This window comes from Dendropsophus ebraccatus, chromosome 13 (genome assembly GCF_027789765.1).
Source record: "Dendropsophus ebraccatus isolate aDenEbr1 chromosome 13, aDenEbr1.pat, whole genome shotgun sequence".
Classification (NCBI taxonomy): Eukaryota; Metazoa; Chordata; class Amphibia; order Anura; family Hylidae; genus Dendropsophus; species Dendropsophus ebraccatus.
In genome coordinates, this window is record NC_091466.1 from 49,272,465 (window position 1) to 49,298,941 (window position 26,477).

Below are 26,477 nucleotides of genomic sequence, written 5' to 3' on the forward strand. Positions count from 1 at the left end.
GCGGCCAACAGCTGATGATTATAGTGTAAAATAATAAATAACTCGCCCCACCACGTTCAGGGTGTCCTCAAAGGCCTTCTGAGATGTGTGCAGCTCTGCTTCTGCTCCGGTCTTTGCAGTGACAGGCCGTGGCCACTCGCTGGCTGCGGCTTGTCGCGGCCAGCGGCCTGTCACTGCAAAGACCGGAGCAGAGGCAGAGCTGAACACAGCGTGGAAGGTCTCCAAGGACGCTTGGGATGACGGTAAAGTGAGTTAATATTATTTTACACTATGTAAAAATGTGGCTGATCGCGCTCCTGTGTGAGTGCAGCAACTAGAGGAATAGATTACTCTGCTAGATGGATACCCTGTCTAGCCAGATGAAACAAACAGTTGTATTAGTATACACTAATGTCTCTCTATGTTTGCTGGCCCTCTTCCTATGTCATGTGATAGTATATATGCAAGTGGACTGTCAAGCAGTCCAAAAACGTTCCTCTGCCCTGTTTGAATCCACGCAGCGATGGTCGGTGTTTAAAAATAATACGATATATGGGTATCACTCACCCAGCAGTGTGGTTTGTCTTAATGTTCTCCACATTGGGTGAAATCAGCTCCCGGATATCCGAGTAGTATTCGGCTGTCTGAGACCTCGAAAATATAGTATAAGGGGGGGGTCGCGTTCGGGCCGGTAACTGCACCCGGCCCCCACCCCCGAAGCAGATCTTTGAATAGAGTCCTTCAGAGTCCACGGAAGCGTGGGGAAGCCTGGAATGGTCAAACAACGAGGTCGAAGGTTGTTTGACCATTCCAGGCTTCCTTAGGAGACGTGACGTCACGTTGGAATCTGAAGGACTCTATTCAAAGTTCTGCAGTGGGAGAGAGGAGCGTTACCGGCCGGAACGCGACCCCCCCCATACTATATTTTCGAGGACTCAGACAGCCGAATACTACTCGGATATCCGGGAGCTGATTTCACCCAATGTGGAGAACATTAAGACAAACCACACTGCTGGGTGAGTGATACCCATATATCGTATTATTTTTAAACACCGACCATCGCTGCGTGGATTCAAACAGGGCAGAGGAACGTTTTTGGACTGCTTGACAGTCCACTTGTATATATACCATCACATAACATAGGAAGAGGGCCAGCAAACAGAGACATTAGTGTATACTAATACAACTGTTTGTTTCATCCGGCTAGACAGGGTATCCATCTAGCAGAGTAATCTATTCCTCTAGTTGCTGCACTCACACAGGAGCGCGATCAGCCACATTTTTACACAGATTATCTCCAATTTACTGATTACAGGTAACAGTAAACTGACACTCAGCTTCAACAACCTAAATTAACATCTATATTGGGTTGTGCAAACAATATAATATAGGCAGCGCTTTTTAAGTACAAAAAAAAAAAAAAACTTTTTTCATTATTTTACACTAAATGCAAGGGCTGCACAGACATCGCAAATGATGTCTGCGCAGCTCTTGCTGCCTGATAATCCGCTGTGTAATAGCTCAGTAAACTGTTTATTATCGGGCTGTGTAATAGGACTCTTATGCTGAAATGCTGGGGTGTGGAGAATAGCCTCTTGTGGCCAGAGACATGATAGGGCTGGGAGACAATGGCTCATGGACTGCGCTGCATTTAAATGTATGCACTCCTGATTATAAAGAGGTTATGTTTAAAGAGCCAGGCACAGCACCCAGCTGTAATTGTTCAGGCTAGTAAGCAGTGCATCTTGAATTCTGGACTGTTTCTGGATGCTCCCATAGGATTCTATGGAGCATCAGTGTCGGAATTTCTGATGAAAATAGGGCATGTCCTGTTTATATGCACAAGGCTGCTTTGTGGATCTGGATGGTAAGGAGTAGTGATTAGCAACGTCAGAAAGTTGTCCAGGTCCAGCCTGAACCCAAACATTCGGCATTCAACTGCTGATGTCTAGAGAAATTGGATGCCGCCCTAGGGCTACCAGGAAAACATGAATACAGCCTAGGGCCGGGTTCACACACAGTATGACACTGGCTGTTCTGTGACATGCCTGGGTCACAGAACAACCGGTAGAGATGAACTTCATTTCTTTAGAATTGGGATGTGGGAGTATTTGTGCATCTCAATTACCCAAAGCACACAATGTAAAGTGCGGCCGGAGTCACACTCTACATTGGGTGAGCTTTCAGTGTTGTGCGGCCGCTATTCAATAAATAGCGGCCACACAAAACTAACAAGTCCGTTTTCGCTGCAGCTGCTTGGAATCCCGTATAAGATCCGGCCGGGATTCCATAGACTTCAGTGCAATGTAAATTTTTAAATACTCAAGGCCAATGTAGCAAAATTTGCAACAACAGCCGTGATTAATTGAAATTTGTTGTGTGAACACAGCCTCAAACTTTTTCAGCCATGTGTATTATGCTGTGTGCTACATGCCAGATGGAGAAATTCTAGTCACAGGAAAACTTATTCAAAGGGTCTTTCTCATGTGTTCTTTTCAGATGGATGCATTCCTCTAACCTCATTGTGCCATATTCTGTAGTCCGATAAGCTTAAAGGGGTTATCCAGCGCTACAAAAACATGCCCACTTTTCCCCATACTGTTGTCTCCAGTACAGGTGCAGTTTGCAATTACGCTCCATTTACTTCAATGGAACAGAGTTTCAAAACCCCACCCAAACAGGAGAGAAGCGCTGGATAACCCCTTTAACCCCACCTCCATCCATCCTGCAGTCAGCAAGTGATAGAGAATGCTGCCGATCAGCTCCCCAGGAAGTTGGCATTGCTGAGGCACGAGACACCTGCCCTGGTACCTGCTGCGTCAGTGATGTCACTAGTTCCTGGTGTCTATCTCATAGTGACTGCTCCCTTTGTAATAACATTACAATAATCCACGAAAATGCAGTCACTCTTAAATAACATCACAAAGCCATAGTCACGTTGCCTCTTATTGAAGGTGGAAATAAATACTTTATTGCCCAGTTAAACAAGCAGAGGCATGATGTGCCCATGTCACACAGTATCAGGACAACAACCAATGTGCATAAGACATACTAGCATTTTACATAGCACCTACAAGCCAGATTTGTAGTATAGAGCTAGCGCTAGGCCTCTCACACTTCAATACTCCAGCTGTGGTCGGACTACATTTGCTGTGATGCACAAAAAAATACAATTTGCAATGTAGTTCAGCAACAGATGGCGTGTTACAAAGCTTCAAACCCGAGCCTAGCCCCTGACTGACACTTGGCTGATGTTCACAACCCTGAGTGCTGTACCTAAGGCAGAAGATTGAAGTGGTGCAGCCTTAGCATTCTGCACCATATGCTACAACTTACCTATGGTTTCAGAGGACAGGGACAAAGAAGGTATCTACAGGTTTACTATAGAGAACAATCCTCCCATCGCTGTGAAGCATGGTGCTAGTTGCAAATTAAAGGACAACTATAAAAATAAAATCAGATCCTCTACAAGTATTTACATACTAGAGGAGAGAGATAAAAAAAAATCCCTCTACAGAAATTAAAAATTAATATCTGCCATCCCCCCACTCCTCATCCCTCCGCTATTACAATGAGCTGGGAGTAAGGCACCAGTCCTCGTGGGCGGGACAACTGATCATCTGCAATGATTTGGCATGTGACTCCTCCCACTAGGGGAAGAGAGACACCAATTTATTGTGGCATGCATGTCAGGCTTATTACTCAAGACTGGGGAAGGTTATGAGGATTTAGGGGAAGGAGGGCTATACAATTAAAATCTTTTAAATATCAATAAAATCTTTCATGACTTTCCTCATTCCACTACAATCCCATTGTAGTTTCCAACAACAACCATAAAAGCATTCTCCAGTATACAGTACATATTAAAGACAGCATGAAGTGTAAAAAAAAAAAAAATCAAACAGCAACAATATACATATAAAAAGAAATGCTTGAAGCAGCCAACATTGACCAAAAAGTGGGTCCCATGTAAGAGAATCCCACAAATGGCTGTGGTGAATACAAGACCTGCAGTGGAGGTAAGGTTAATGCGGTGCATGGAAATTAGAGGAGGCCATATTCTGACCCTATACAATATTTTGGCCGATTTATGGGGGAAATACTGAGCTCTTGCGATTATCAGATTTGCTCAGTATCATGCAACATCATGGAAAATCCATAACACCTGGACCTACTACTGTTTCTGTCCAGTAGAACCACAGGAGATGTGTGTGTTACAGAGTATAGATAGATGGCACAGACATATCCACGCACCTAACTGTGGTTATACTATGTATCCCTTTTATTTCTCATAGAAAACATTTAGACAGTAGCTGTACCACCAGTATATGGGCCCAACATTGTCTCAATGACCACAGGTCTTCTTCAATTCGTAGCCAGATGTAAACTGCTTTTCCTTTGTGTATTAAGTAATATCAGCTACTGGCTGAGAAGTATCAATCCACTTATTTCCCTTAGGATGGCTGCCATATTTGTATCAGTCCTTTTAACCTGGGCTTATTCTAAAAAGTGCCACTGGGGGAGGGGAGCCTTAGATCATGGCACCATCATATGTGGCAAAATAAGATCATGACTTTCTCATATATTTAGTGCAAATCTGTAAGTATATATCAGTTAAAAGGAAACTGTATCACTCCAGGGCCTGGTGCAGGTAGGCAGCACATCTGTCCAGAAAGATTTATCACCGATCATAAAACCTAGCAGTGTTAACGTTAGAAAATTCCATCCGTGCACAAAAAGAAAAAAAAAATGCCTATAGAAAGTTTGTTCACTGCCATAAGTCAAACTACTTATCTTGCCTGTGTAAAAAGTTAGTGACAGGAGAGGTAATGCCATGTGTGTCCTTCGGAGGCATGTCAGCGATGTCCAGTGTATGCCTTAAACCAGGAGGTGACGGAGGCAGCAGCGGAGGAGATCATGCCTCCGGCACTGCTGCTGGCAATAGGCTGAGACATCATGGTGCTCTGGCTGTCCTGCATCTCCAGTGGTTGGGAGGGAATGTCACAGAATTTGGGACTTGGCAGATTTTCCCAGTCAGTGCCAAGGTCGGTTTCTTCGTCGCTTATGTGTTCGTCTCCACTGTCATCACTCTCGCCTGCGCCACTGGGATCTACAAATTCCATGGAGTCTTCAAGATCGGCACTAATTTCAAATGGTCCGGACCTATAGGACGGAAAATGGACAATCTTACCTCTGTCAGTCACAAACATGTCAAAAGTTTTATATTGATCAGGGTCTGAGTGCTTATAAATACTCTATAGCAAGTCTGTGAAGCCTCTCCCCAATAGCAAAACGGAGAACGAACACACACGCTAAATTGAATGATCAATCCGACTGTTTAAAACTTCACTCTATGGACAGGGGCACTTTAAAACCCTTGCTCTTACAGTTTAACACAAGTTGAAATGACACCTTCCTATAGTACACATCTTCATAGACATCTGAGAGCTGCTGTGCCTTCATTCATTGACGTGAAATACAAGTTGTTACAGAGTGGGCGAGCTATGAATTAGTTTAGGTTCTAGTACACAAAGGTTCATGCACGGTGAAACAATGGACACTGTGCTAACACAATGCTACGTGCTGTTACTGGTGTACAACGAGAACATTAGAAAAAGTTCTCAAGCACATTGATGAAAACTACAACTCACCTGCCCAAGTTTTCACTGTCTGCACTGACCAAGTACATGAGATTCCTGAGCGTATGTAGTGGATGCAGCAGATCCAAGTCCACGTGCTGTAGAAGAGACAAACAGTATTGTATTACAGCAGCGAAGGAAACATGAAACCTCACACCACCGACTCCATTTATAACCTAAATGTACTGGAAAGGTCACAAATGAAAGTTCATACATACCTAGGGCGCTGTTCATAGTCATTAATACAAACATGACCTTTTAATGGGTTACACAAGTGTCCAGAAAGTGTGGCCAAGCCACTGAAGTGCCACAGCTTCCCTTCCATAATGGCTGATAGCATAGCATAGGTCTGGTGTGGGATTCCATAATTATCTTAGCAACACCAGACCTTTCAGTCAAGATGAAAGTGGAAGGGATCAACTTTGATAGGGAACAGTGACTGGGCCATGTCTCCAGGATACTAGTGTAACACAATAATACATCATGTTGGTTTGGTACCAGGATTTCCTGGTATCTATACTTTATGTTAAGCTGCGTAATAGAGCAGCTTAACATAAAGTATAGAGCAGAAAACACGGCCAGCAGCTACCTGAGCGCCGGTCATGTTCTGTGTGTCGCCCCCTAGTGTCACCTCCTCTGCCCGCGCACAGAGCTCCAGGCGGCACCATATTCAAATAGCAGGCACATAGCAATCGCTAGTGCCGGCAATTTTACGGTGTACATCATGGGTCTCCAAACTGCGGCCAAACTGCATGCCTGGACAGCCAAATCCAAAGCTTTAGCTGTCCAGGCATGATGGGAGTTGTAGTTTCGCAGCAGCTGCAGGGCCGCAGTTTGGAGACCAATGGTGTACATGCTTCTGTCACACCTGACAGCAACATTTACCCCCTCCCGAGCCACTCCATAGCGGCTGCTGCAACTGCCATATCTCCTTGTGCACTAAAGCTCCCAGCATACCCACTTGTGCACAAGTGGGTATGCTGAGAGTTTTAGTGGACAAGGCTGCTGCAGCACAACTGCAACTCCCAGCATACCTCCTTGTGCACATCTCTCAGCACACCTTCTTTTGCACTACAACTCCCAGCATACCTCCTTGTGCCCAATAAGATATGCCGAGAGTTGTAGTGCACAAGGTATGCTGGGAGTTGTTGTGTGGAGAGGCTACTGTGGCAGAGCTGCAACTTCCAGCATACCTCCTTGTGCACAACAACTCCCAGCATACCTCCTTGTGCACAAGAAGGTATGCTGGGAGTTGTAGTGCACAAGGAGGTATGCTGGGAGTTGTGGTGCACAACAAGGTATGCTGGGAGTTGCAGTTCTGCAGCAGTAGCCTCCCAAAACTACAACTCCCATCATACCTCTTTGTGCATAACAACTCCCAGTATACCACCTTGTGCACTAAAACTCATAACATATCTTCTTTTGAACAACTCCCAGCATACCTCCTTGTGCACTACAACTCCCTGAATACCTTCTTGTGCATAAGAAGGTATGCTAGGAGTTGTAGTGCACAAGGAGGTATGCTGGGAGTTGCAGTTCTGCAGCAGTAGCCTCCCCACACAACAACAACTCCCAGCATACCTCCTTGTGCACTACAACTCCCAGCATCATAGGCGCAGTCTGAGTGGGGAAGGGGGCATTATATTTGTATTTTTAAGCATGTTTTCAAACTTTAATAAGTATCGAGCATCGAAATAAAATAACTGGTATTGGTATCGAACTCAAAATTCTGGTATCGTGACATCCCAAGTTGGAGGGTATCGGGCTGGCAGCATTGACACACTATGTAAGCTTGAATTTCACTATTGCTGACTAGGTCACGCAAAGGCAAGGTTTATTAGGCTAACATATGCTGACTTCCTCTAAAACACAGTGTCAAACTCAGGCCCTCCAGCTGTAGCAAAACTACAATTCCCATCATGCCAGGACAGCCAAAGCAGTGGAATGCTTACTTTATTCGTGCAAAACAGACAGGAAAACACATTTTGGCTCAGTAGCGTTCATCAGCTGATAAAGGCTACAGAGCCGAAACACATCCTCCTGTCTGTTTTGCGCCAATAAAGTTAGCATTCCACTGCCTGGTGTTTGCCGGGATTCAACTTTCTACTGCCCTGGGATTATTCCTACCAAGAGCACCACCAGACCTGCAGAATGCCGTCTACAACCACATTTTATCCCTCCATGTAGACATGGGCCCTGAGATTACAGTTTAGGGTCTCCTAACTCTATTTCCAATAAAACAGCTTGGTCTATAGAGTGAATGAGGTTTGGCTGTAGCACATCAGACAGCAGTATAACAGTATGCAGCCTGGCTAGATTTAGATGCAGAAGTACATGATATAATAGGATACGCGCTGTGCTACGCGGTGGGTTCTGATCTATAACCTAGCGGTCGCTAAATACATCTCACAATGCTTTCATGTTTGTTTAGTTATTGATTTGCTATTCTACTTACTATAACACAAAGGAGGATACAGACCTGAGAAAAACACAGATAGAGAATGTTGGAGTTCAACTTATTCACTGCACGATTAAATTTCCACCGATTCAAATTCTCTCCGCAAAATTCACTGTGAAAAAGTGACAATTTGTTTGGTTTTAGCGTTAACAATGATGCTTGGTTAGTAACAATAGGTGATCGCCTAATCTTTCCTCCCACCATCAGAGATAATAAACTTTCTGAAATCAGAGGCCACATTTTATGTCTTAAAAATCAGCATGTAAAAGGTATATGGGGCCACATTTTATGTCTTAAAAATCAGCATGTAAAAGGTATATGGGACTTTTCTGAACGACCACTTACAGATGATGGCAGTGGTGACAGGGGTTAGACAGTAATTTTCCATCATGTCCGACCCCTATCACCACAGCCATTATCCGCTCGACCCCTTTGTTCTAGGAGAGATAAGCGGCAGCCAGAGTTCTCTAGTATAGAGAACATAGAAACGCTTGGCCGTGCTAAATGCTTCTGTGTATGGGGAGGACGAGTGCTGGATGGTAATTGAAGGTGTATGGCCACCTTAAGACGCTGTTTACACTAAGGGTATATACTGGGCATTTCTTAAAAATAAAACAGCTGTTAAACCATATTAGACCCAGAGCACATGTGTTTGGTACTGCACAGTATATACTTGCCTATTATAAATCTTTCTTGGAAGGTTGACATTTAATATATGAGACAGAGTGTTAACCAGCTGAGTTGCATAGCATAATGCAGCACTGATCGTGTACGCTGGGTTGTTGTGTTCCATGTCTGGAAAAGAAAAACACAAAATGAGCAATATATTATAGAAGCTCTTCTTTTAAAAGTCCATAGTTCCCCAATAACATGTCAATTCAATAGGGTAGGAGGGATAAGCAGTTTAAGAGCTTTGGCTCTTTGAATGTTTCCCACCACTGATATAGGTGCAGGTTTGCTTATTTGGAAACCATGTGGCCCCATGGGAATGCCTAGCTTACATTCAGAAATTCTGTCCCCAAAATGTTTAAGGTGATGAATGAACAACATAGGTACACCCGCTCCCATTGCAGCCCTTACCAGGTCCTGGCGTTGTCTTCTTTTCCTCTACCCAGTTGTAGTAGGCAGAGTAATCCCCATTATTGGGCAGAGTGATCCAGGGCCCAGCAATACTAATGCTGGTATCTCCATTGTGATCATCACACACCCATCTTCCCGAAAGGTAAGTGGTTCTGCGGGCTTCAGCCAACTTGCTCACAGTGCTGGAGGTCATTGCATTGTCATTCTCAAAAGAAACATCAGCAGGATCCCTGTCAATTAAGAAACACAAAATGTATTCAAAAGAAGACCAGTGATTATAAATAATTCACAGTCGGCACGGGGAGAAGTGAGAAGTGATGGTTTATTATGTTGCCCCCCTGCCGTTTAAAGCATTTTTTACAGAGCCGGACTTCTCCTTTAAGTCAGTGATGAGCATATGTGGTGTCGGGCTACCCCGTTAACATGCATTAATAATACCACGGATTGCAGTAAAAATAATAATTCACACAGCTGTATTACAGATCTTGCACGTAACTATAAGAAGTGGGTATACAGAGTATCTACTGTATAATTCCATTAAGAAGCATACAGGGGTTCTTTCAGTTATATCCTGTGCCGATCGGAACATGAAAAGTTTTTTCCCTATCAGATTGCATGAGTGCAGAGATATTCTCTAAAAAAAAAAAAAACATGGCTTCTCCTTAATATCTCTGCATTGCCATGCAGGTATAGGAAGTCAATAAAGAGGCGCTATATAGCCTCCATTTACTGTAGTACAGAGCGCAAGAGCCCTAATTGAGACCAGGGACCCCCCTCTATTGTTAAAGAGGGACTATGAAGGTCTATGGTTACATGGCAATGGAGTGATAGTTCTTCAGCACAGCAGGGGCAGAAGGACTGAAAAATCCATATAAGTGCTGACACCAGATAGAACCCAAAAAAGCGGATAATGAAGAACATGTCGTCGAATAGAGACACTAAAACCCTACAACTTAAAGTACCAGTGAAAAAGCCTGGAGTTACCTTGTAACATTTCTCACTTCACCTATGGGGAATATAACTGAAGTCAGCTCCAGTATATGTGATCGTCGAAGACTGGCCAGCTCAGCGTGCCGACTCTTCAGATCTTTGTTTCTCTTCTCCACTATCCCGCTGAACCTTTGGTTCCTCCTCTGTATCTTCTCCTTCTTTTCCTGATGCCTTTGACCCCTGAGGTAAAGTTCTTGGTTGTATTTTTTGGACTTGGAAAGAAGTTCAGAATCTTTTAAGAAAAATAAAAAGTATATGGGCACATGGAAGTTTTCTGTTCACACAAAGATCAGCAACACAGAGCAAAAAGTAGCGTAGAGAGAAGCACCACTCGGACATGCTCAAATCCGACTGGCATTTGAATACTGAAGAAGTTGGATGCCATAGGCTGTATCCATGTTTATCATGCAGCCTTAGGGCTGCATCCAACTTCTACAGCCGCCGCCACTGATTGAATATAATAGCGCTCTCCTCATATACAGACATAGGGGGAGATTTATCAAACTGGTGTATAGTAGAATTGTCTTAGTTGCCCCTAGCAACCAATCAGATTCCACCTTTAATTCCTCACAGAGTCCTTGAAAAATAAAAGGTGGAATCTGATTGGTTGCTAGGGGCAACTAAGACAATTCTACTCTACACAAGTTTGATAAATCTCCCCCATAGTCTACCATTCCATCTTATCTCAAGAGTATGTTCACACAACTTTTTTTACACTGATTTTTTTGCGTTTTCCATGTCAATATACATGTAAAATCTAGTGTGTTCTGCCGTGTGCAAATGTGCTGGGTTTTATTCCACTGTGTGTACATAGCCTTAACCCTTAGAGGACCGGGCCAATTTAAAATTTTTGCGTTTTTGTTTTTTCCTCCTTGTGCTTAAAAGGCCATAGCACTTGCATTTTTCCACTTAGAAACCCACATGAGCCCTTATTTTTGCGTCACTAATTGTACTTTGCAATAACAGGCAGAATGTTTTCATAAAGTACACGGCGAAACCAGAAAAAAATTCAATGTGTGGTGAAATTGAAAAAAAACGCATTTCTTTTATTTGGAGGTTTTTTTTGTGCCATTCGCCCTGGGGTAAAACCATTGTTAGCAAATAAACGTTCCTTAAAATCGCTTTATTACCAGGCTTATAGCGCTTTTATCCTTTGGTCTATGCGGCTGTGTCAGGTGTCTTTTTTTCCGCCATGATGTGTTCGGTACATTGATTGCGCATGTGACTTTTTGATTGGTTTTTATTACAATTTTTCGGGATTTGATGCAACCAAAAATGCGCAATTTTGCACTTTGGGATTTTTTTGCGCTTACGTCGATCAGGAACGTGAGGAAATAATAGTTCGGGCGATTTTACACTCAGCGCTACCAAACATGTTCATTTATTTATTTTTTATTTATAACATGGGAAAAGGGGGGTTTCACACTTATTAGGGGAGGGGGCTTTTTTATTAACACTTTTTTTTTTTTTTTTTTTACTTTTACAAAAGTAGACACCAGGGAACGGCTGCATCAGGTAATTGGATGCAGATGTAATCTTTGACAGCTGCATCCGATTATCTTATTAGCGGGCACGGCGATTGGACCGTGCCCACTAATAGCCGCTGTCCCGGGCTACATGCGGCAACCGGGACCGCGGCGGTCTAGAGCACGGCCCTGCTCTGAACACCTGTGGGCGGCCCTGGACAAACGGGTACGTCCAGGGTCGCCTAAGGGTTAAAGTGTCACTGTCGTTTTTTTTCCTTTTTTGCAGAAATCAGTACAGGCTATTTTAAGAAACTTTGTAATTGGGTTTATTAGGCAAATATGCCATTATCTGCATTCAAAAAGACTTTCACCGCCCCCCCCCCCCCTCTCATCCACTGCTCATTATCAGGAAATCTTGACTCTTTTGCATCAGTCGTGCCCTGTGTAACCTATGGAGAGGGGAGGGGGGAAATGAGTCGCCAGCAGAGAACAAAGGATTACACAGCAGGACCTGTGTGAAAGCCCTATTCAGGGGTCAGAGAGGTCAGTGCTGACTTCAGGGGAGATAGCCTGGTGATATAGCTGTTAATTAACGCTTTGTTGTTCTGTTTTGGTGCCTCATCTCCCTTAACCCTTCCCCTCTCTATAAGAAAACCATGAAGATGGGGGGAGAGCTTCAAACTGCTTTTTCATGACAAAAATGCATTTTTCTGCTAATAAACCCAATTACAAAAAGTTTCTTAAAAATCGCCTGTACTATTGATTTCTGCAAAAAAAATTAAATGACAGTGATGCTTAAAGCTGATCACTGGGGGAACTGGTAGCAGGACAGAATGTTTCAGCTTTTTGTCAGGGCTTAGGTCTAACAAAAATGGATTGTCCAGAAGAGAACAAAATGTTATACTGTGGTTTCTGTATAATAATAATTATACAGGATACCAAAATAGCCCTCATGTATCAAGTAATCACACTGCAAACACAAAAATTAGGTTACTGTGTCATCAATAATTGAGGGAAGACTTCTCAGTCATGACATGTTCTAGCATGTGGTGGGTTACATGACTATTGTGTTGTCTTTCACGCCCTTCCTCTTAGTTTGCAGATTAGTACTATGTTTTCAGGCTTCCTAGGAAGAACACAAAACACGAACATAATGGGCAACATAGAGCGATCAGCTCCATCCTCGCAATTTGGGCTCCCCTGATAGGCGCGATGATGCCCGCACAATGACATCATCGCAGCTGCTGCATCCAGCACAAGTAGGTTTGAGAGCTTTGTAGTTACAGAACTAGGTATTGTTTGATTTTTCCAGTGGCACAACTTCTTAGGGGGCCATTTCCTGTATGGGAGCCTATAGAAGAGCATAATGTGTATGGGGCAATTTTAGAAATAAGAAATAATTAATCACCTCCAGATTCCGGCATATAAGAACCCCTGGGAACTTACCTAGAACAGAGTTGAAGGACCTGACGGACCTTTAGTGAATGCACTACAGGTACTGATTTCAATAAAAATAAATTTTGAATCCCTTAGACCACCAAATTTAATTAGCATGAAAACCTTTTTTTCCTGTTTTCACTTGTCAAAACCAGCGGTGTGTCATAGTTGGGTGAAATATATATATATATCTCTCACACACACACACATTATGAAACAGAGAGAAGCTGCTCATCATCATCCTATGAGCAGCCTGATCCATTCTAATGTGATGCTATGTGAATTCCTAGTTAAACAGAACAGATCTGATGTTTCTTTTAGCTCAGATAAATATTGAAGTTGAATCTTGGGTTAAACCAATTTACATTTATAAAAAGACATTTTCCGCTCATTCATCGTCCTCGGAAATTTCCACAAATTCAGAAGCCCATCTACAAATAGTCATTTTATGTCTAAGATTAAAAGGGCTAAAAATAAAAAGGACAGGAGTCTACTTGTAACCTCCACCCTTCAGACTTCTAGAGCTGTAAAAACTTTATTTCAGGCGTGTTTGCATTGCGCTCCCTATTTGTAGAGTGAAATGAGGTTGAGTTTGCTGATATTAAAATGCTGGATAGACATCGCTACTAGAGAGGAGCAGAACCTGAGCATGCTCCAATTGTTCAGCATTTGAATACCAGTTGGATGCAGCCCAGACTCCCTTGGATGATCTGCTGTACGGCCTAAAGCTACTTACTCTTTGCTATCTCCTCATTCCCATTCCATATGCTTTGCTTTAGCTGTTCAATCCTCATCTTGCAAGACATGATCTTCCATTTCTGAAAGAGAAGATTTTCCAGTCACAACAGGACTATAGCTCAGAAAAAAACCACACACAATAACCAACCAATCCACCAATGGAGGACACCAATAGATGTCAAAGACTCATTGTGAGTCTCAAGATTGGATGCTGTTGGATGAAGCAATAAATGATGACACCAATATATATCGATTCAGAAATTACGTTTTCATTTTCACTGGAAACAAATTGAAAGAGGACCCACGACTATGACAGGTCACCTTAGAACTGGTGTGATGGCCTAGAAAAAAAGAACGCTACCCAAACAGCCCCCAAAGGAAAGCCAAAGGATGCCCCCATTAACACTTATTTAGGATAGATGTTTCCCAAGAGAAGAACTAGGATTACCACTACATTCCCCATGTACGTGACTGCTAAAGATAGCCGTGCTGTGCTCTACCATCATTGGCAGTCCCGATAGACAATAACATTGCACTAGCATATGACAGCTATTAAACGCCATTAGGGCGATATACCGTAATACAAAAAGAAATTTGGTCAAAAAAGTTTCAATAAAGATGTTGGGGGGGGGGGGAATCAAATGTTATCTATGCAATCTAACGCTGCCTTTTACATCAAGGATGGGATCAAAGCTCTCTAACATGAAAAGTGGTATTCACTGCTATCTTTTAGTGGCCGCACAACTCAAGTGTTTGCTCAGTTTTGAGATCAACAATTGTTTAAATATCTTTGAAGAAACCAGTATACTACTACCCACACACAGCAATGGAAATAATGCCCAGACTTCCAAAATACTGATAATTTTATGTACCCATATAACCCATTTAATGCTATGGGAAGGGCCCACAAAACTCACCAGCTTATCTGCGGCCAGCTTGCCCTCTACGACCGATGCCACTCTATAAAAAGGAAAAAGTATACAGTATTCTTCAGATGCCAATACAGTCAATAAAATATACAAGTCTATATCTATCCAACTGTAAGGGTAAGCTCACACTGAGAAAATGGGGCAGAATCAGTGCTTCAGTGTCAGACCACATGTCTATGGGAGTGCTCACACGCCTCCACACAAAGAATTGACAAGTCAATTTTTAGAGCAGAGGAGGTGGGGAAGCACGCAAGCCCTCCTATAGAGATGTGGTCTGACACTTAAGCAGGCAGGATTCCGCAGCGGAGAGTTCTGCCCCATTTGCTCAGTGTGAGCATACCCTAAATGAGTGCAAAGGGAAACTATCAGCAGGTTAGAAGCATCTAACCTGCTTATATGTCCCTATATGACAAAGGACACAGGCGAGAACTTCATTCTCCGTGCAGTTCTCAGGTACTTTGTAGACTAATCCATAACCTATTGAGTGGGTTTGGCACACTGGGGGTGATACTGCCACCCTCAGTGCACCAGTTCCGCCCCAACCGGCCTGTCCCTTCTAATGGATACTTATCCACCACAGGAAGGAGCGCAGCACTGATGTCACTGCAGAGCACCAGATGAATATCCATTATAAGTGGTAGATCGGATCGGTGAACTCAGGGTGATAGTCCCGCCCCCAGTCCACCAAACTGCCTCATTAGTATGCGGATTAAACTACACAAGAACAGCGTTGAGGATGAAGGTAAGCGCCATGTGCCCATCCTCAGCGCCATGTGCCCTATAGGGACATATCAGCAGGTTAGATGCTTCTAACCTGCCAATTAGTGTTGAGCGAACTTGCTGAACTGTTGGGGTTCAGCACAGTTCTCTAAACACTCTGCATCTGACTCCTGGCGGCTGGAGAAGTGGGATGTCGTCCATTTCAAAAAGCTGACAGGAACGTAATAAGTAGTCACAAGGACAGTCCCCACAGCTATTTTCCAACTTGGATGACATCTCCTCCAATACACACACAGGGAGAGACGCCTCACTCAAGGCCAACAGGCTGGAGAGCAGGCAATGGGAACCATCCCAACGACTACTTGCCCCATTTCTAGTAGCTTTTAAATACTATGAATTCTCTGAAGGACCCAAGCATGTCAGGATCATGCCTGCCAGTGGTTTAGAAAGCACGACAGCCCCTCAATGTTACGGATGATTGATGTATATCATGGACAAGCTGCCATGGTATGAAGAATCTGATAGAGGTGCTCCACGCCCATGAATGACACATCTGCAATTTACAACTAGGAAAATATTTTCTTAGTGTATTATCCATTCTGTAAGTGACTGCTCAACCAATTTAGTATCAATTATAAGTGGAGCCGTTTCCCTGTAAAGTAATAACACACCCTGCCTATGACAGGCCTCTATCCTTTCATCTCACAGGATCGGGGGCTCCTAGGTTAGCTTGCAGCTCTGTCTCCATTTTGCAGTGGAAGAAATTGACTGATCGAGTCGCTTCTTGTTGGACACAATGAGAGAAGGTGACTGATCAGAGACGCAGCCACCCTAGGCAGGAATGTTAATAGCCGCAGTTTGCAGTTATTATTTCGAGTGCGAGGTTTTATGTGAAGGGCCACTTACTGTTTCTGAAAATCCAGCTGTGTTTCCCTTAAGCGATTTAATCTCTCCCTCTTGTCTGCAAACCTGAGAAAAGGAGAAGAAAAAAAAAAAGCTGTTTACCAAGTGACTGCATTATGTCTATGATCAATGGCTTTTCAGATTAGAAGGGGAACCTGTCATGACTGCCGCCCAAACCTCTAGATAAAGATAAGCAGTAATGGGACAGATCTGATGACGCTTATCTCTGGTTTAGGAACATTATTGGCTTGATGTACATTGCTTCATGACCTGTAAGGGCCTTATTATGCGGAGCGATGATCGGCCGAAACGACCCAATTTGGCCAATTATCGCTCCATGTAATAGAGACAATAATCGGACAATGAAACAATCATTGGCTGATCATTTATTTCCAGACCTAAAATGATCAGGTGCTGACCGTGCATCGCTACGTGTAATAGCAATGTGTGGCCGACAATTACCCAAACAGTTAATACTTTACCTGTCTGTGCTCCTGCGCTCTGCATGCGTCACGGCACTGCGCTCCAGAGCGGCCTGTCTGAGCTGGACCGCCATGGCACTGAAGCTGCAGCGGACGGTGCCAGGGTGCAAACAGGGCGCAGGTGACGACCGGGAACATGGACAGGTAAAGTATTAACTGTTTGGGCAAGGGCTGCACGGACTTCATGTAACAGGTTCATAAGTCTATGGAGATCATGTCATGTGAAGAAATAGGGTGCAAAGCGAGTTCTCAACTCTATCAAATGGTCAGTGGATCAATTAACTTAACGTTACACAGACATGTACAAAATAAAGATCAGGTCAGTGCCAAGCTCCCCCTTGATCTTTAGTTACAACTGGGTGAAGCTCGCAGAGGTGCGCTTTACTCGTCACTGGCCTGCTTACAGGATACATAATCCATGGGATTTAGCACTAAGCTGAGGAGTAGCGATCCCTTTTAGATCTCAGCACAGAAACCACGACCGATCAGGTGTAAGGTGCCATAAGAAATGCTTTAAGGGCTACAGATTGATTTAACTATAAGAATTCCCAGTAAAGCTGGGTTCACACTGTGCTTTTTCTATCCGTTTAATATATACGTTTTATGGAAAAAAAACGGATGCAATTGTGTGCCATATGTTTTTCCACTGAAAAAAAGAAAGAAAAAAAAAAGATACCTTTTTTTAACCCTTTGAGGACCAGGCCCAAAATGACCCAGTGGACCGCACAAATTTTGATCTTAGTGTTTCCGTTTTTCCGTCCTCCCCTTCTAAGAGCTCTAGCACTCTCAGTTTTCTATCTACAAGCCATGTAAATGCTTGTTTTTTACAGGAATAGTTGTACTTTGTAATGGCGTCATTCATTTTACCATAACATGTATGACGGAATTCCAAATATATTATTTATGAAGATATAAATTGGTGAAATCGCAAAAAAGAATGCAATATGGTAACGTTTGGGGGGTTCCTGTGTCTACGTAATGCACTATATGGTAACAGCGACATGACACTATTATTCTATAGGTCAGTCCGAACACAACCATATGCAGGTTTACGGAGATTCTCTAATGTTATATATTTTTTTTAAATGAAATCCTTTTTTTTGGCAATTAATTATAAATAAAATGGGCCTATTGTGACGCTTATAACAGTTTTATTTTTTCACCTACGGGGCTGTATGGGGTGTCATTTTTCCCGCCATGATCTCTAGTTTTTATTAATACCATATTTGTGAAGATCGGACGTTTTGATCACTTTTTATTAATTTTTTTTAATATATAATGTAACATAAAATCGGTAATCCGCGCACTTTTTTCCCTCTTTTCGTGTACGCCGTTTACCGTTCGCAATGACACTTGTTATATTTTAATAGATCGGACAATTACACACGCTACGGTATATTATATGTTTATTTGTTTATTTATTTTTATATGTTATATATATAATGGGAAAGGGGGGTGATTTCAACTTTTATTGGGGGAGGGGTTTTGGGGTAGTGTGTTAGTGTTTTTAACTTTTTTTTTTTTACACATTTGAAGTCCCTTTGGGGGACTTGTACATAGATTAGTCTGATTTCTACACTGATGAATGCTATGCCATAGGCATAGCATTGATCAGTGTTATCGGCGATCTGCTCATTGAGCCTGCCTGTGCAGGCTTAGTGTAGCAGATCGCCGATCGGACCGCACGGAGGCAGGTGAGAGACCTCCGGCGGCCCGTTTTACCGATCGGGACCCCCGCAGTCACACTGCGGGGGCCCCGATCGGTAAGTGACAGGGGACTCCCCCTGTCACTTACACTTAAACACCGCGGTGGCGTGTCATTACCGGTGAGGTCCCGGCTGCTCACTGCAGCCGGCCCCCACCTGCTATGAAGCGCGCTCCGCTCCGGAGCGCGCTTCATAGCGGGAGAAACACCCAGGGCGTACAGTTACGCCCTAGGTCGTCTGGGGACAGACTTCCATGGCGTAACTATACGCCCTGGGTCGTCTAGGGGTTAAAGTACACAAAAATAGTGTTGACTATGTTTTTTGGTCCGTTTAAAGTAACCAATTAAAAATGGATATCCAAATAAGGATAGGAAAAAAGCAGTGTGAACCCAGCCTAAGTATAAGAGATACCCAAACACACTAGAATAAAAGTAGATGACCAGATCCATTTCTGTTTTTTTTTTTTTGGTCATATTTTTCTGTACATTAAAAATAAATGTACTGAAACGGTTACAAAACCGCAGTGTGAATGCAGCCCTAGCCAACCAATGGCTGTCAGTCATGACTGAGGATTGGATAGCCACTGTAATATTATCAATAGCCAGGGGTGGGGGGGACAAGTGCAGATGTAGCCGGTGTATATATCTGCAGCTTTACCTGCTCTTTAATGATTCATGCTCCCTTATGTTTTACTTGCTTTGTTCTGTATATATATATATATATATATATATATATATATATATATATATATATATATATCACACTACAATTGATAAAAAGACAATGTCCACATACAAAACAAGCCAGGTGCTGAGCACTGGAGGAGAGAGCAGGCCGACAGCTGGTACAGCCGGCATTATACTTATGTTACCAATAGGAGCACCCTGGATAGGTTTCCTGAAGTGTCATCAATGTTAGGATTAAAGGATAATTCCTCCCCAAACTGCAATTGCCATAGTACTTCCAACATGACACAGGTGTTTAATTGGGTACTGTCACCTCAAAATACACACAACAAAGTTTTGGTCTGGGTGTTCAGACCCCGCCATTAGACAGAGCCATGAGAAGTGAGCATTAAGCAGTAAGGTCTTCTAAGTAGGATTCCCAAAGTCTTAGGGGCATACTACACAAAGATTATCATGCAAAAAATTTACATTTTTGGAGTTGAAGTGTCACTGTCGTTGCAAAAAACTTTTGACATGACAGACATGTCAAATGTTTTGATTGGTCCGGGTCTGAGTGTTCAGACCCATGCCAATTGGGAGCGCATCCTCTCTCCACTCTGAGTAAGAAAAAAAAAAAAGTTGGGCTCCAAAGAGCTCCATAATAAGCCTGACTCTTTTTTTCTAAGACAGAGAGTGGGTAGAGTATGTTCTCCCGATCGGTACAGTGTCTGAACACTCAGGCCGATTGAAATGTTTCTATGTCAAGAGTTTTTTGAAACGATAGTGACACTTTAAGCGATAATATTCCCATGTATATGAGGGCAACGATCAAATGACTAACGAAAATGTGTTCGTATGTCGTTGATTGCTTTTTCTAATAGGACCCCAAGTCAGGGGCTTAGAGAACAGACAGAGAAGTACTCAACAGTGTGCTTCTCTCCCATATCATTCTGGTGAGGAGTCAGAACACTGAGGTCCCAACTGATCAATGTATTATTTTTATATTTTTTTTACATACACACTTAGCAGCTTACTTTACAAACACTTTTTTAGGGTACGTTCACACTTACCGGATCTGCAGCGTATTTCATTTAAATAACTGAACACAGCATCAAATCTGCACCATCAAATCTGCTGCGGATCCTGTAGGTGTGAACGCACCCTAAATAGCATTTTTCAGACCCAGAAAAAAAGTGCTATAAGTGTGAATATGTCCAAAAAGAATATTTTGCCTGACCCCACAGAGCCCTCAGCACAGGGACCAAATCTGTCTGTCAGTTCACTAGGGAGACTGTTGTTCAACCATCAACGTACATTTCCCTAACGTGTATGGCCACCTTTACACCGGACAGTTATCAGCCAGCAGTGGCACAATCTGCAGACACCAATACAAAGCCCACTGGTGACATGATCTATATACAGCTTGAAGCCATGTTCCAACACAGTATTTTCCAACCAAAACCAGGAGTGAACTGAAAACACAGAAGGCTATGTGGAAATTGCCATTATTTTAAAATGCCTGTTATTTGCCACTAAATGATGGCCATCCATTCAATTTCAACAGTGTGGAAACATAGCCTTTCTGTGTTTTTAATCCACTCCTGGTTTTGGTTGCAAAATACCAAGCAAAATTACTGTGTGGGAACATGGCCTGATTCTGCACAGCGCCCATCAGACCAAGGAGGGAGTATAAGGAGACCCTGATATCTATTTCCTCCTCTTCCCAGTACTGATATGGTAGTGGTACCCCCTCTTGCACCAGCATTAACCCCCATTGGTAGCAGCAATAGCTGCCGAGTAACAACCCCCACACCATCAGGAGCACCTTTATTAGTCTGGTAAATGCTCCCACATTATGCCCTCTGCTGTCAGAAAGCTGCATTGCACTGCCAAATCCAGTCCTGTCTGCTTTATGACACTTCATATTCGTGTATTGATCCACCCTAACAGAGATCGATGCTGGGGGAGGGCTCGGCCATCGTCTGCTTTCTCTTTCCATCGAGAGCACTTAAAGGAGAAGTCCGGCCAAAATTAATTTTTGATATGTTGTTACTTATGAAAAGTTATACAAATTTCTAATGTACATTAATTATGGGAAATGCACATATAGAGCTATTTCCCTTAATTTAGTAGATCAGGAAGTGTTAGAAATATCTCTGAAGAAGTGACGTCACGACCCAGGGTGTAATTCCTATGGAGTGTCCAGCAGGGGGCGCTCTCTATATAGAAGTCTATGGGACTTTATTGTTTCTATGGGTTTCTATGTAATGTAATGTAATGTAGTGTACAGTGCTTTATTGAATGAATACATCTATGGAATACTTTGGGGAGCAAGTGTCCTTGCTCCCCAAAGTATTGCATAAATGTATTCATTCAATACATTCAATACACAGTAAGCCCGCCGATCCGCCGCATTTCCGCCGAATTTCCGCCGCATTCCCGCCGATCCGCCACACGCTGATCCGCCGCATTCCCGCCGATCCGGACCATATACATTGAACTACAGCTCCCATCATCTGCTTCTAGTATGAACAGGTGATGGGAGCTGTAGCTGGGTAATGGATATGACATGCCGCCGGGCGCAGGGGGGAGCCGCTCAGTACACAGGAGCGCTCCCCCCTCCTCCTCCTCCTTCCGTGATAACTTCCGCCTATACCAATGCTGACTCCCTGCCTGGCCGCCGCTCTCCGCTCTCATATACCGGCTCCCGGCATCAGCGCGGACACCAGGATGCATCGGGAGCCGGTATGTATGGGGGGGAGAGCGGAGAGCGGCGGCCAGGCAGGGAGTCAGCATTGGTATAGGCGGAAGTTATCACGGAAGGAGGAGGAGGAGGGGGGAGCGCTCCTGTGTACTGAGCGGCTCCCCCCTGCGCCCGGCGGCATGTGATATCCCTTACCCAACTACAGCTCCCATCACCTGTTTATACTAGAAGCAGATGATGGGAGCTGTAGTTCAATGTATATGCTCCGGATCGGCGGGAATGCGGCGGATCAGCGTGTGGCGGATCGGCGGGAATGCGGCGGAAATGCGGCGGATCGGCGGGCTTACTGTGTATTGAATGAATACATTTATGCAATACTTTGGGGAGCAAGGACACTTGCTCCCCAAAGTATTCCATAGATGTATTCATTCAATAAAGCACTGTACACTACATTACATTACATTACATTACATAGAAACCCATAGAAACAATAAAGTCCCATAGACTTCTATATAGAGAGCGCCCCCTGCTGGACACTCCATAGGAATTACACCCTGGGTCGTGACGTCACTTCTTCAGAGATATTTCTAACACTTCCTGATCTACTAAATTAAGGGAAATAGCTCTATATGTGCATTTCCCATAATTAATGTACATTAGAAATTTGTATAACTTTTCATAAGTAACAACATATCAAAAATTAATTTTGGCCGGACTTCTCCTTTAATGACCACTGCCCAGACTAAATGCTAGACACTGCATGGATACATGGAGTGTAGGGTTTTTTCTACTCCTATAAAGCTCCCGTCTGGAAGCAACATCTCACATGCTAGTGAACACACATGGCTTACATTCTTACATTCCTTATCAGCTGATTCAATAGTTTATGGAAACAGCATCTTGGTTGGTGCAGCGACTGTCCCAGAGGGCAGGGCACAGACAGAAAGGAATGAGGTTCAGCAGGCTGGCATCAACATAACATACACATCATACGTGTCTACACATCACATCCTGTCTGCTGGCCGAGCACACGTCCTCCAGGCCCCATCTATACAACATACATGACATCACCAGAACAACATATACTTCCTGGTTACAGCAAAATCATCCTCATCTACTAAGAATTTAAGAGTTGTAGGTTTTTCCTAATCTAAATATAACTTTAAAGGGATTGTCCAGGGAGAAGGCTGCTTTATCTACTGACACACACACATACATACATACAAAGCTCTCTCTCTCCTGACCCCCCCCCCCATATACATGCACATTCTGTTTAGCTGAGTGTACATGAATTCTGAGCTAGGAAAGGTAAGAAAGCCGCTGTCAGGCATCTGGTGACAGCTTATCTCCTAGAGAACTTGAAGAGGCTGTTCAGGAAAATTTACTTTTACCCTATCCACAGGATAGTGACAAAGTATGTGGTCGCAGGTAGTCTGACCCCTGTAACCCCCACCAATCTCTATATTGGGCCCCGCCCACTCGGTTATGAATAGAGCCACGGGTCCGGCACGTAAGGAGCGCTGTAGGAGGACCGTGTAGGAGCACTCTTCCGGCTCTTAGTCATCTCTATGCCACTGTACACAGAGCAGAGAGGGACAGTAGTACAAACATAGAATCTGAGGGGCTGATCCTGGGTTTTATCAAAATTCATCATGGGGTAGAGAATAGGTGAATAAGGAAAATAAATCTGTATTCACTGGGTTGTCAGTCCAGGCTTCTCCTGGGATTTGGTGAATCTTTGGGGTGAATCCCCACCTGCAGGTAAATCTGAATATCATGCCGTTTTGCTGCTGTATATTTTAAGGCTTAACGTTTATAAATAATATGTGAAGTTGTAGATTTTCCTGCAGATCTGCAACAATAAAGCTCCATTCAGATTGTGACATGTAAGTCAATGGGGACTATGTGCAGCACGTACAGAGCAAGTAATGCATCATGCCTAAGAGCTGCGTCCATGTCAAACGTGAACACTGGCACGTGCCTGTAGTTTATTACCAATAGCACACCCCTGCCACCAGATGGCACTATGAGCAAGATGACATTCAGCCTGGCTACACAATCCAGCACCAATCATCACTGTGGCCTCCAGTCACAACACATTGCTGAGCGCCGCCTCTCACTGCTACAGTTATGCACCTGGAAGGTTCCATCAGTAACATAGGCAGCGCAGTCTCGCAGATCTCTTCCACTACAGTTTTCCATCATTTCATGCATGTTATGCGTGTAGCAACTTCTGGGACTTTTTCGTAGTTTATCCTCAGGATATATCATTGATATCCGATTAGCCCCCCCCCAACACACCTGCCCCGATCTCGCATTGCTGCTGTTCTGACAGCTCTGGGCCCCCAACAGCCGACCCTGTAACATACTGCCTGGCTGAGGTGGGTCAGCGCTGTGGTCAGTGACTGGCTGAGTGACCAGTCCTGCCAGGAAACATGTTACAGGATCCAACGTGGCAGCAGCGGGGACCACGGACTGAATGGAGCGCACCATATGGGGGTTGCATAGAGCATGAATGGGGCGTAGGTCACACATCACTCTGTTTATTAGGGGCACAGTTTTCCCCTATTCTCATGATTCGTAAGTTCTCAGGGGTCTGACTCTCCCATCAATCATCTTGTTATCCCCTTTCCTGCTAGGTAACAGATAGTGAAAGTGTAAAGAATTCTTAAAAGGGTATTTTAAGTTTTGGATCAGATGGGTCCAACCCAAGTTCAGGCTGTCACCACTCCATCCATTGTCTATGGAGCTGCCTCAGGATAGGAAATAAGTGTTTTAAGGAGGAACGCCTCTTTAAAGGAGAACTCCACCGAAATGTAAAAAAAAAAAAATCAGGGAAGGCAAGGGGTGTGGAAACATAGAAAAGAAGCTATACTTACCAATCCCCATGCCCAGTGTCACCGCTCATGATCTCCAGGTCCGGTGATGTCACAACCCAGCTAAGAAATGCCCGCTCAGCCAATCAGTGACTGGGGTGGGACATCCCTGCAGTCACTGACTAGCTGTGTGTGTAGTCCATGCCAGGTGGCAACGACACAGATAGAAAACTGGAGACCGGAGGTAGATAGTGAGCCGATGGGGCTGAGCTGTGAGGGCGCAGGGACAGGTAAGTATAGCTTCTATGTTCCCCTAGCCCTCCCTGGATTTTTACATTTCACGAGAGTTCTCAGCTTATTCCCTTGTGGACCTCCGAAACTGGCACATTGCACATGCCGTGCTGCTGACCCGCTCTTCCAGTGAGTATTCCAGAGAGGTCGTCTTAGGCTGCATTCACATGTTTCATATGTGCCGTGCTGTAATGACAGAGCCGCGTGGCTGATTCATTAGAGTGCGGCGCATATCTGTTCTCCCACTCACAGCATCTCATCACAGATGCTGCCCAGGCGGGGGAGAGTCCGTTACAGGCATTACACGTCCGTGTTCCCTGCAGAACGTGTGAATGCAGCCTTACTGTCTTATTTTTGGAGAAACACGGTATACACCATCCAGACCACTGCTTTTAGAGCAGAGTGGTGGTTGGTAATATAGAGCAGCATATCAGGAGAAGGAGGCGGCAAGTTTGCTAGATAAATGGATTATTTTACATATTTAAATATTCTGTAACTTATTGAGCCCTACAAGTGTAACTATGTTAGCCCAGATGAGACCCCCCCCCCCCCCCCTTTAAGGCTGGAGTGACACCTACCATGCTGGATTTCCTGCTCTGAAGCAAAATAGGAAAAAATGAAAGAAAAGCCAAGAATGCTACAGGTGGATCCAACTTACATGGCGCCCAATGGTCCGCACGCACACTAAGGTCACGCAGCCGCATAACTACAACTCCCATGATCCCGCAGCGGAGGAATAATGAGAGCTGTAGTCCTTGCATTGTCCCTCCATGGTCACAGGGATACAGTCACAGCAGTGAGGTGCCAGGCAGGACAGGCTACTATGCCCCCTCCTGAGAGAACCGCAATCTCACTACAAGTCATGGGCGACTTCAATGGCCGATCATCATCTGCGACAAAAAAAAAAAAAAAAAAGTCGCAGAGCGCAGCGCCCTCAGCTCCCCCACAGTGCTCCCATAGGGTCTCTGAGCTCATAGACTCCGCCCCGCCGTTACCTCTCCGTGTCCCTTCCGTCAAAGAAGACGAAGTCCCCGCTCTGGACGCACTTGGCGCAGGTCAGCCTCCGGCGGGTGGTGTTGCATAGGGGACAGCGCTCCACTGCGACATACAGCCCCTCAGCGTCATCTACAGAGTCCACCAGCTCCGTCCCTCTGCGGGGGCTGCCGCTCCCCACAGCCGCTAAGTGCTGCCAGCTCGGGGCTCCCCGCTCACTGGGAGACGCCATGACAGCTTCTTCTCACCGGTTGTCACGTGGGATTTTGTTTTCAAGCTAGTGGTGCACGCTGGGTAAATGGGGCGGGGCTAGAGCGAGTGATTGCCAGGCTGGGAGCACGTGACCCGCCGCCGCATTCTCCCTGTGGAGCGCTGCGTCATAGTCGTTGCGCTGGAGCCGCAGCCAGTCGTAGTGGTTATAGCAAGGCCTATGGGGCATGCGCAGTCACACACACGCAGACACGCACGCACACGACTTTTG

The 26,477-nt window shown here is 44.4% G+C and overlaps 1 protein-coding gene across 1 annotated transcript; it reads right to left on the reverse strand.

Annotated features, from left to right (window-relative positions):
• Positions 1-2,924: 2,924 nt before the first annotated feature.
• ATG14 (autophagy related 14) lies at positions 2,925-26,261 on the reverse strand. Its single transcript, XM_069949174.1, has 10 exons — positions 25,999-26,261; positions 16,343-16,405; positions 14,705-14,747; positions 13,786-13,867; positions 10,141-10,378; positions 9,157-9,386; positions 8,754-8,871; positions 8,098-8,188; positions 5,631-5,716; positions 2,925-5,142 (listed from the first exon to the last, which is right to left on the reverse strand). Exons 1-10 carry the CDS (start codon positions 26,226-26,228, stop codon positions 4,836-4,838), a joined length of 1,488 nt encoding a protein of 495 aa, XP_069805275.1. The 5' UTR covers positions 26,229-26,261; the 3' UTR covers positions 2,925-4,835.
• Between the last annotated feature and the right edge of the window lie 216 nt (positions 26,262-26,477).

Bases quoted from the DNA above. Each gene is read 5' to 3' on its own strand.
- ATG14 (XM_069949174.1), bottom strand. From the start codon at position 26,228: ATGGCGTCTCCCAGTGAGCGGGGAGCCCCGAGCTGGCAGCACTTAGCG. The intron at 13,868-14,704 runs GTGAGTTTTGTG...CTTCTCTTTCAG, and splicing joins AGCTGGCCGCAGATAAGCTG to AAATGGAAGATCATGTCTTG. The intron at 5,717-8,097 runs GTCTGTATCCTC...TCTCTTCTACAG, and splicing joins TCTATCTGTGTTTTTCTCAG to CACGTGGACTTGGATCTGCT.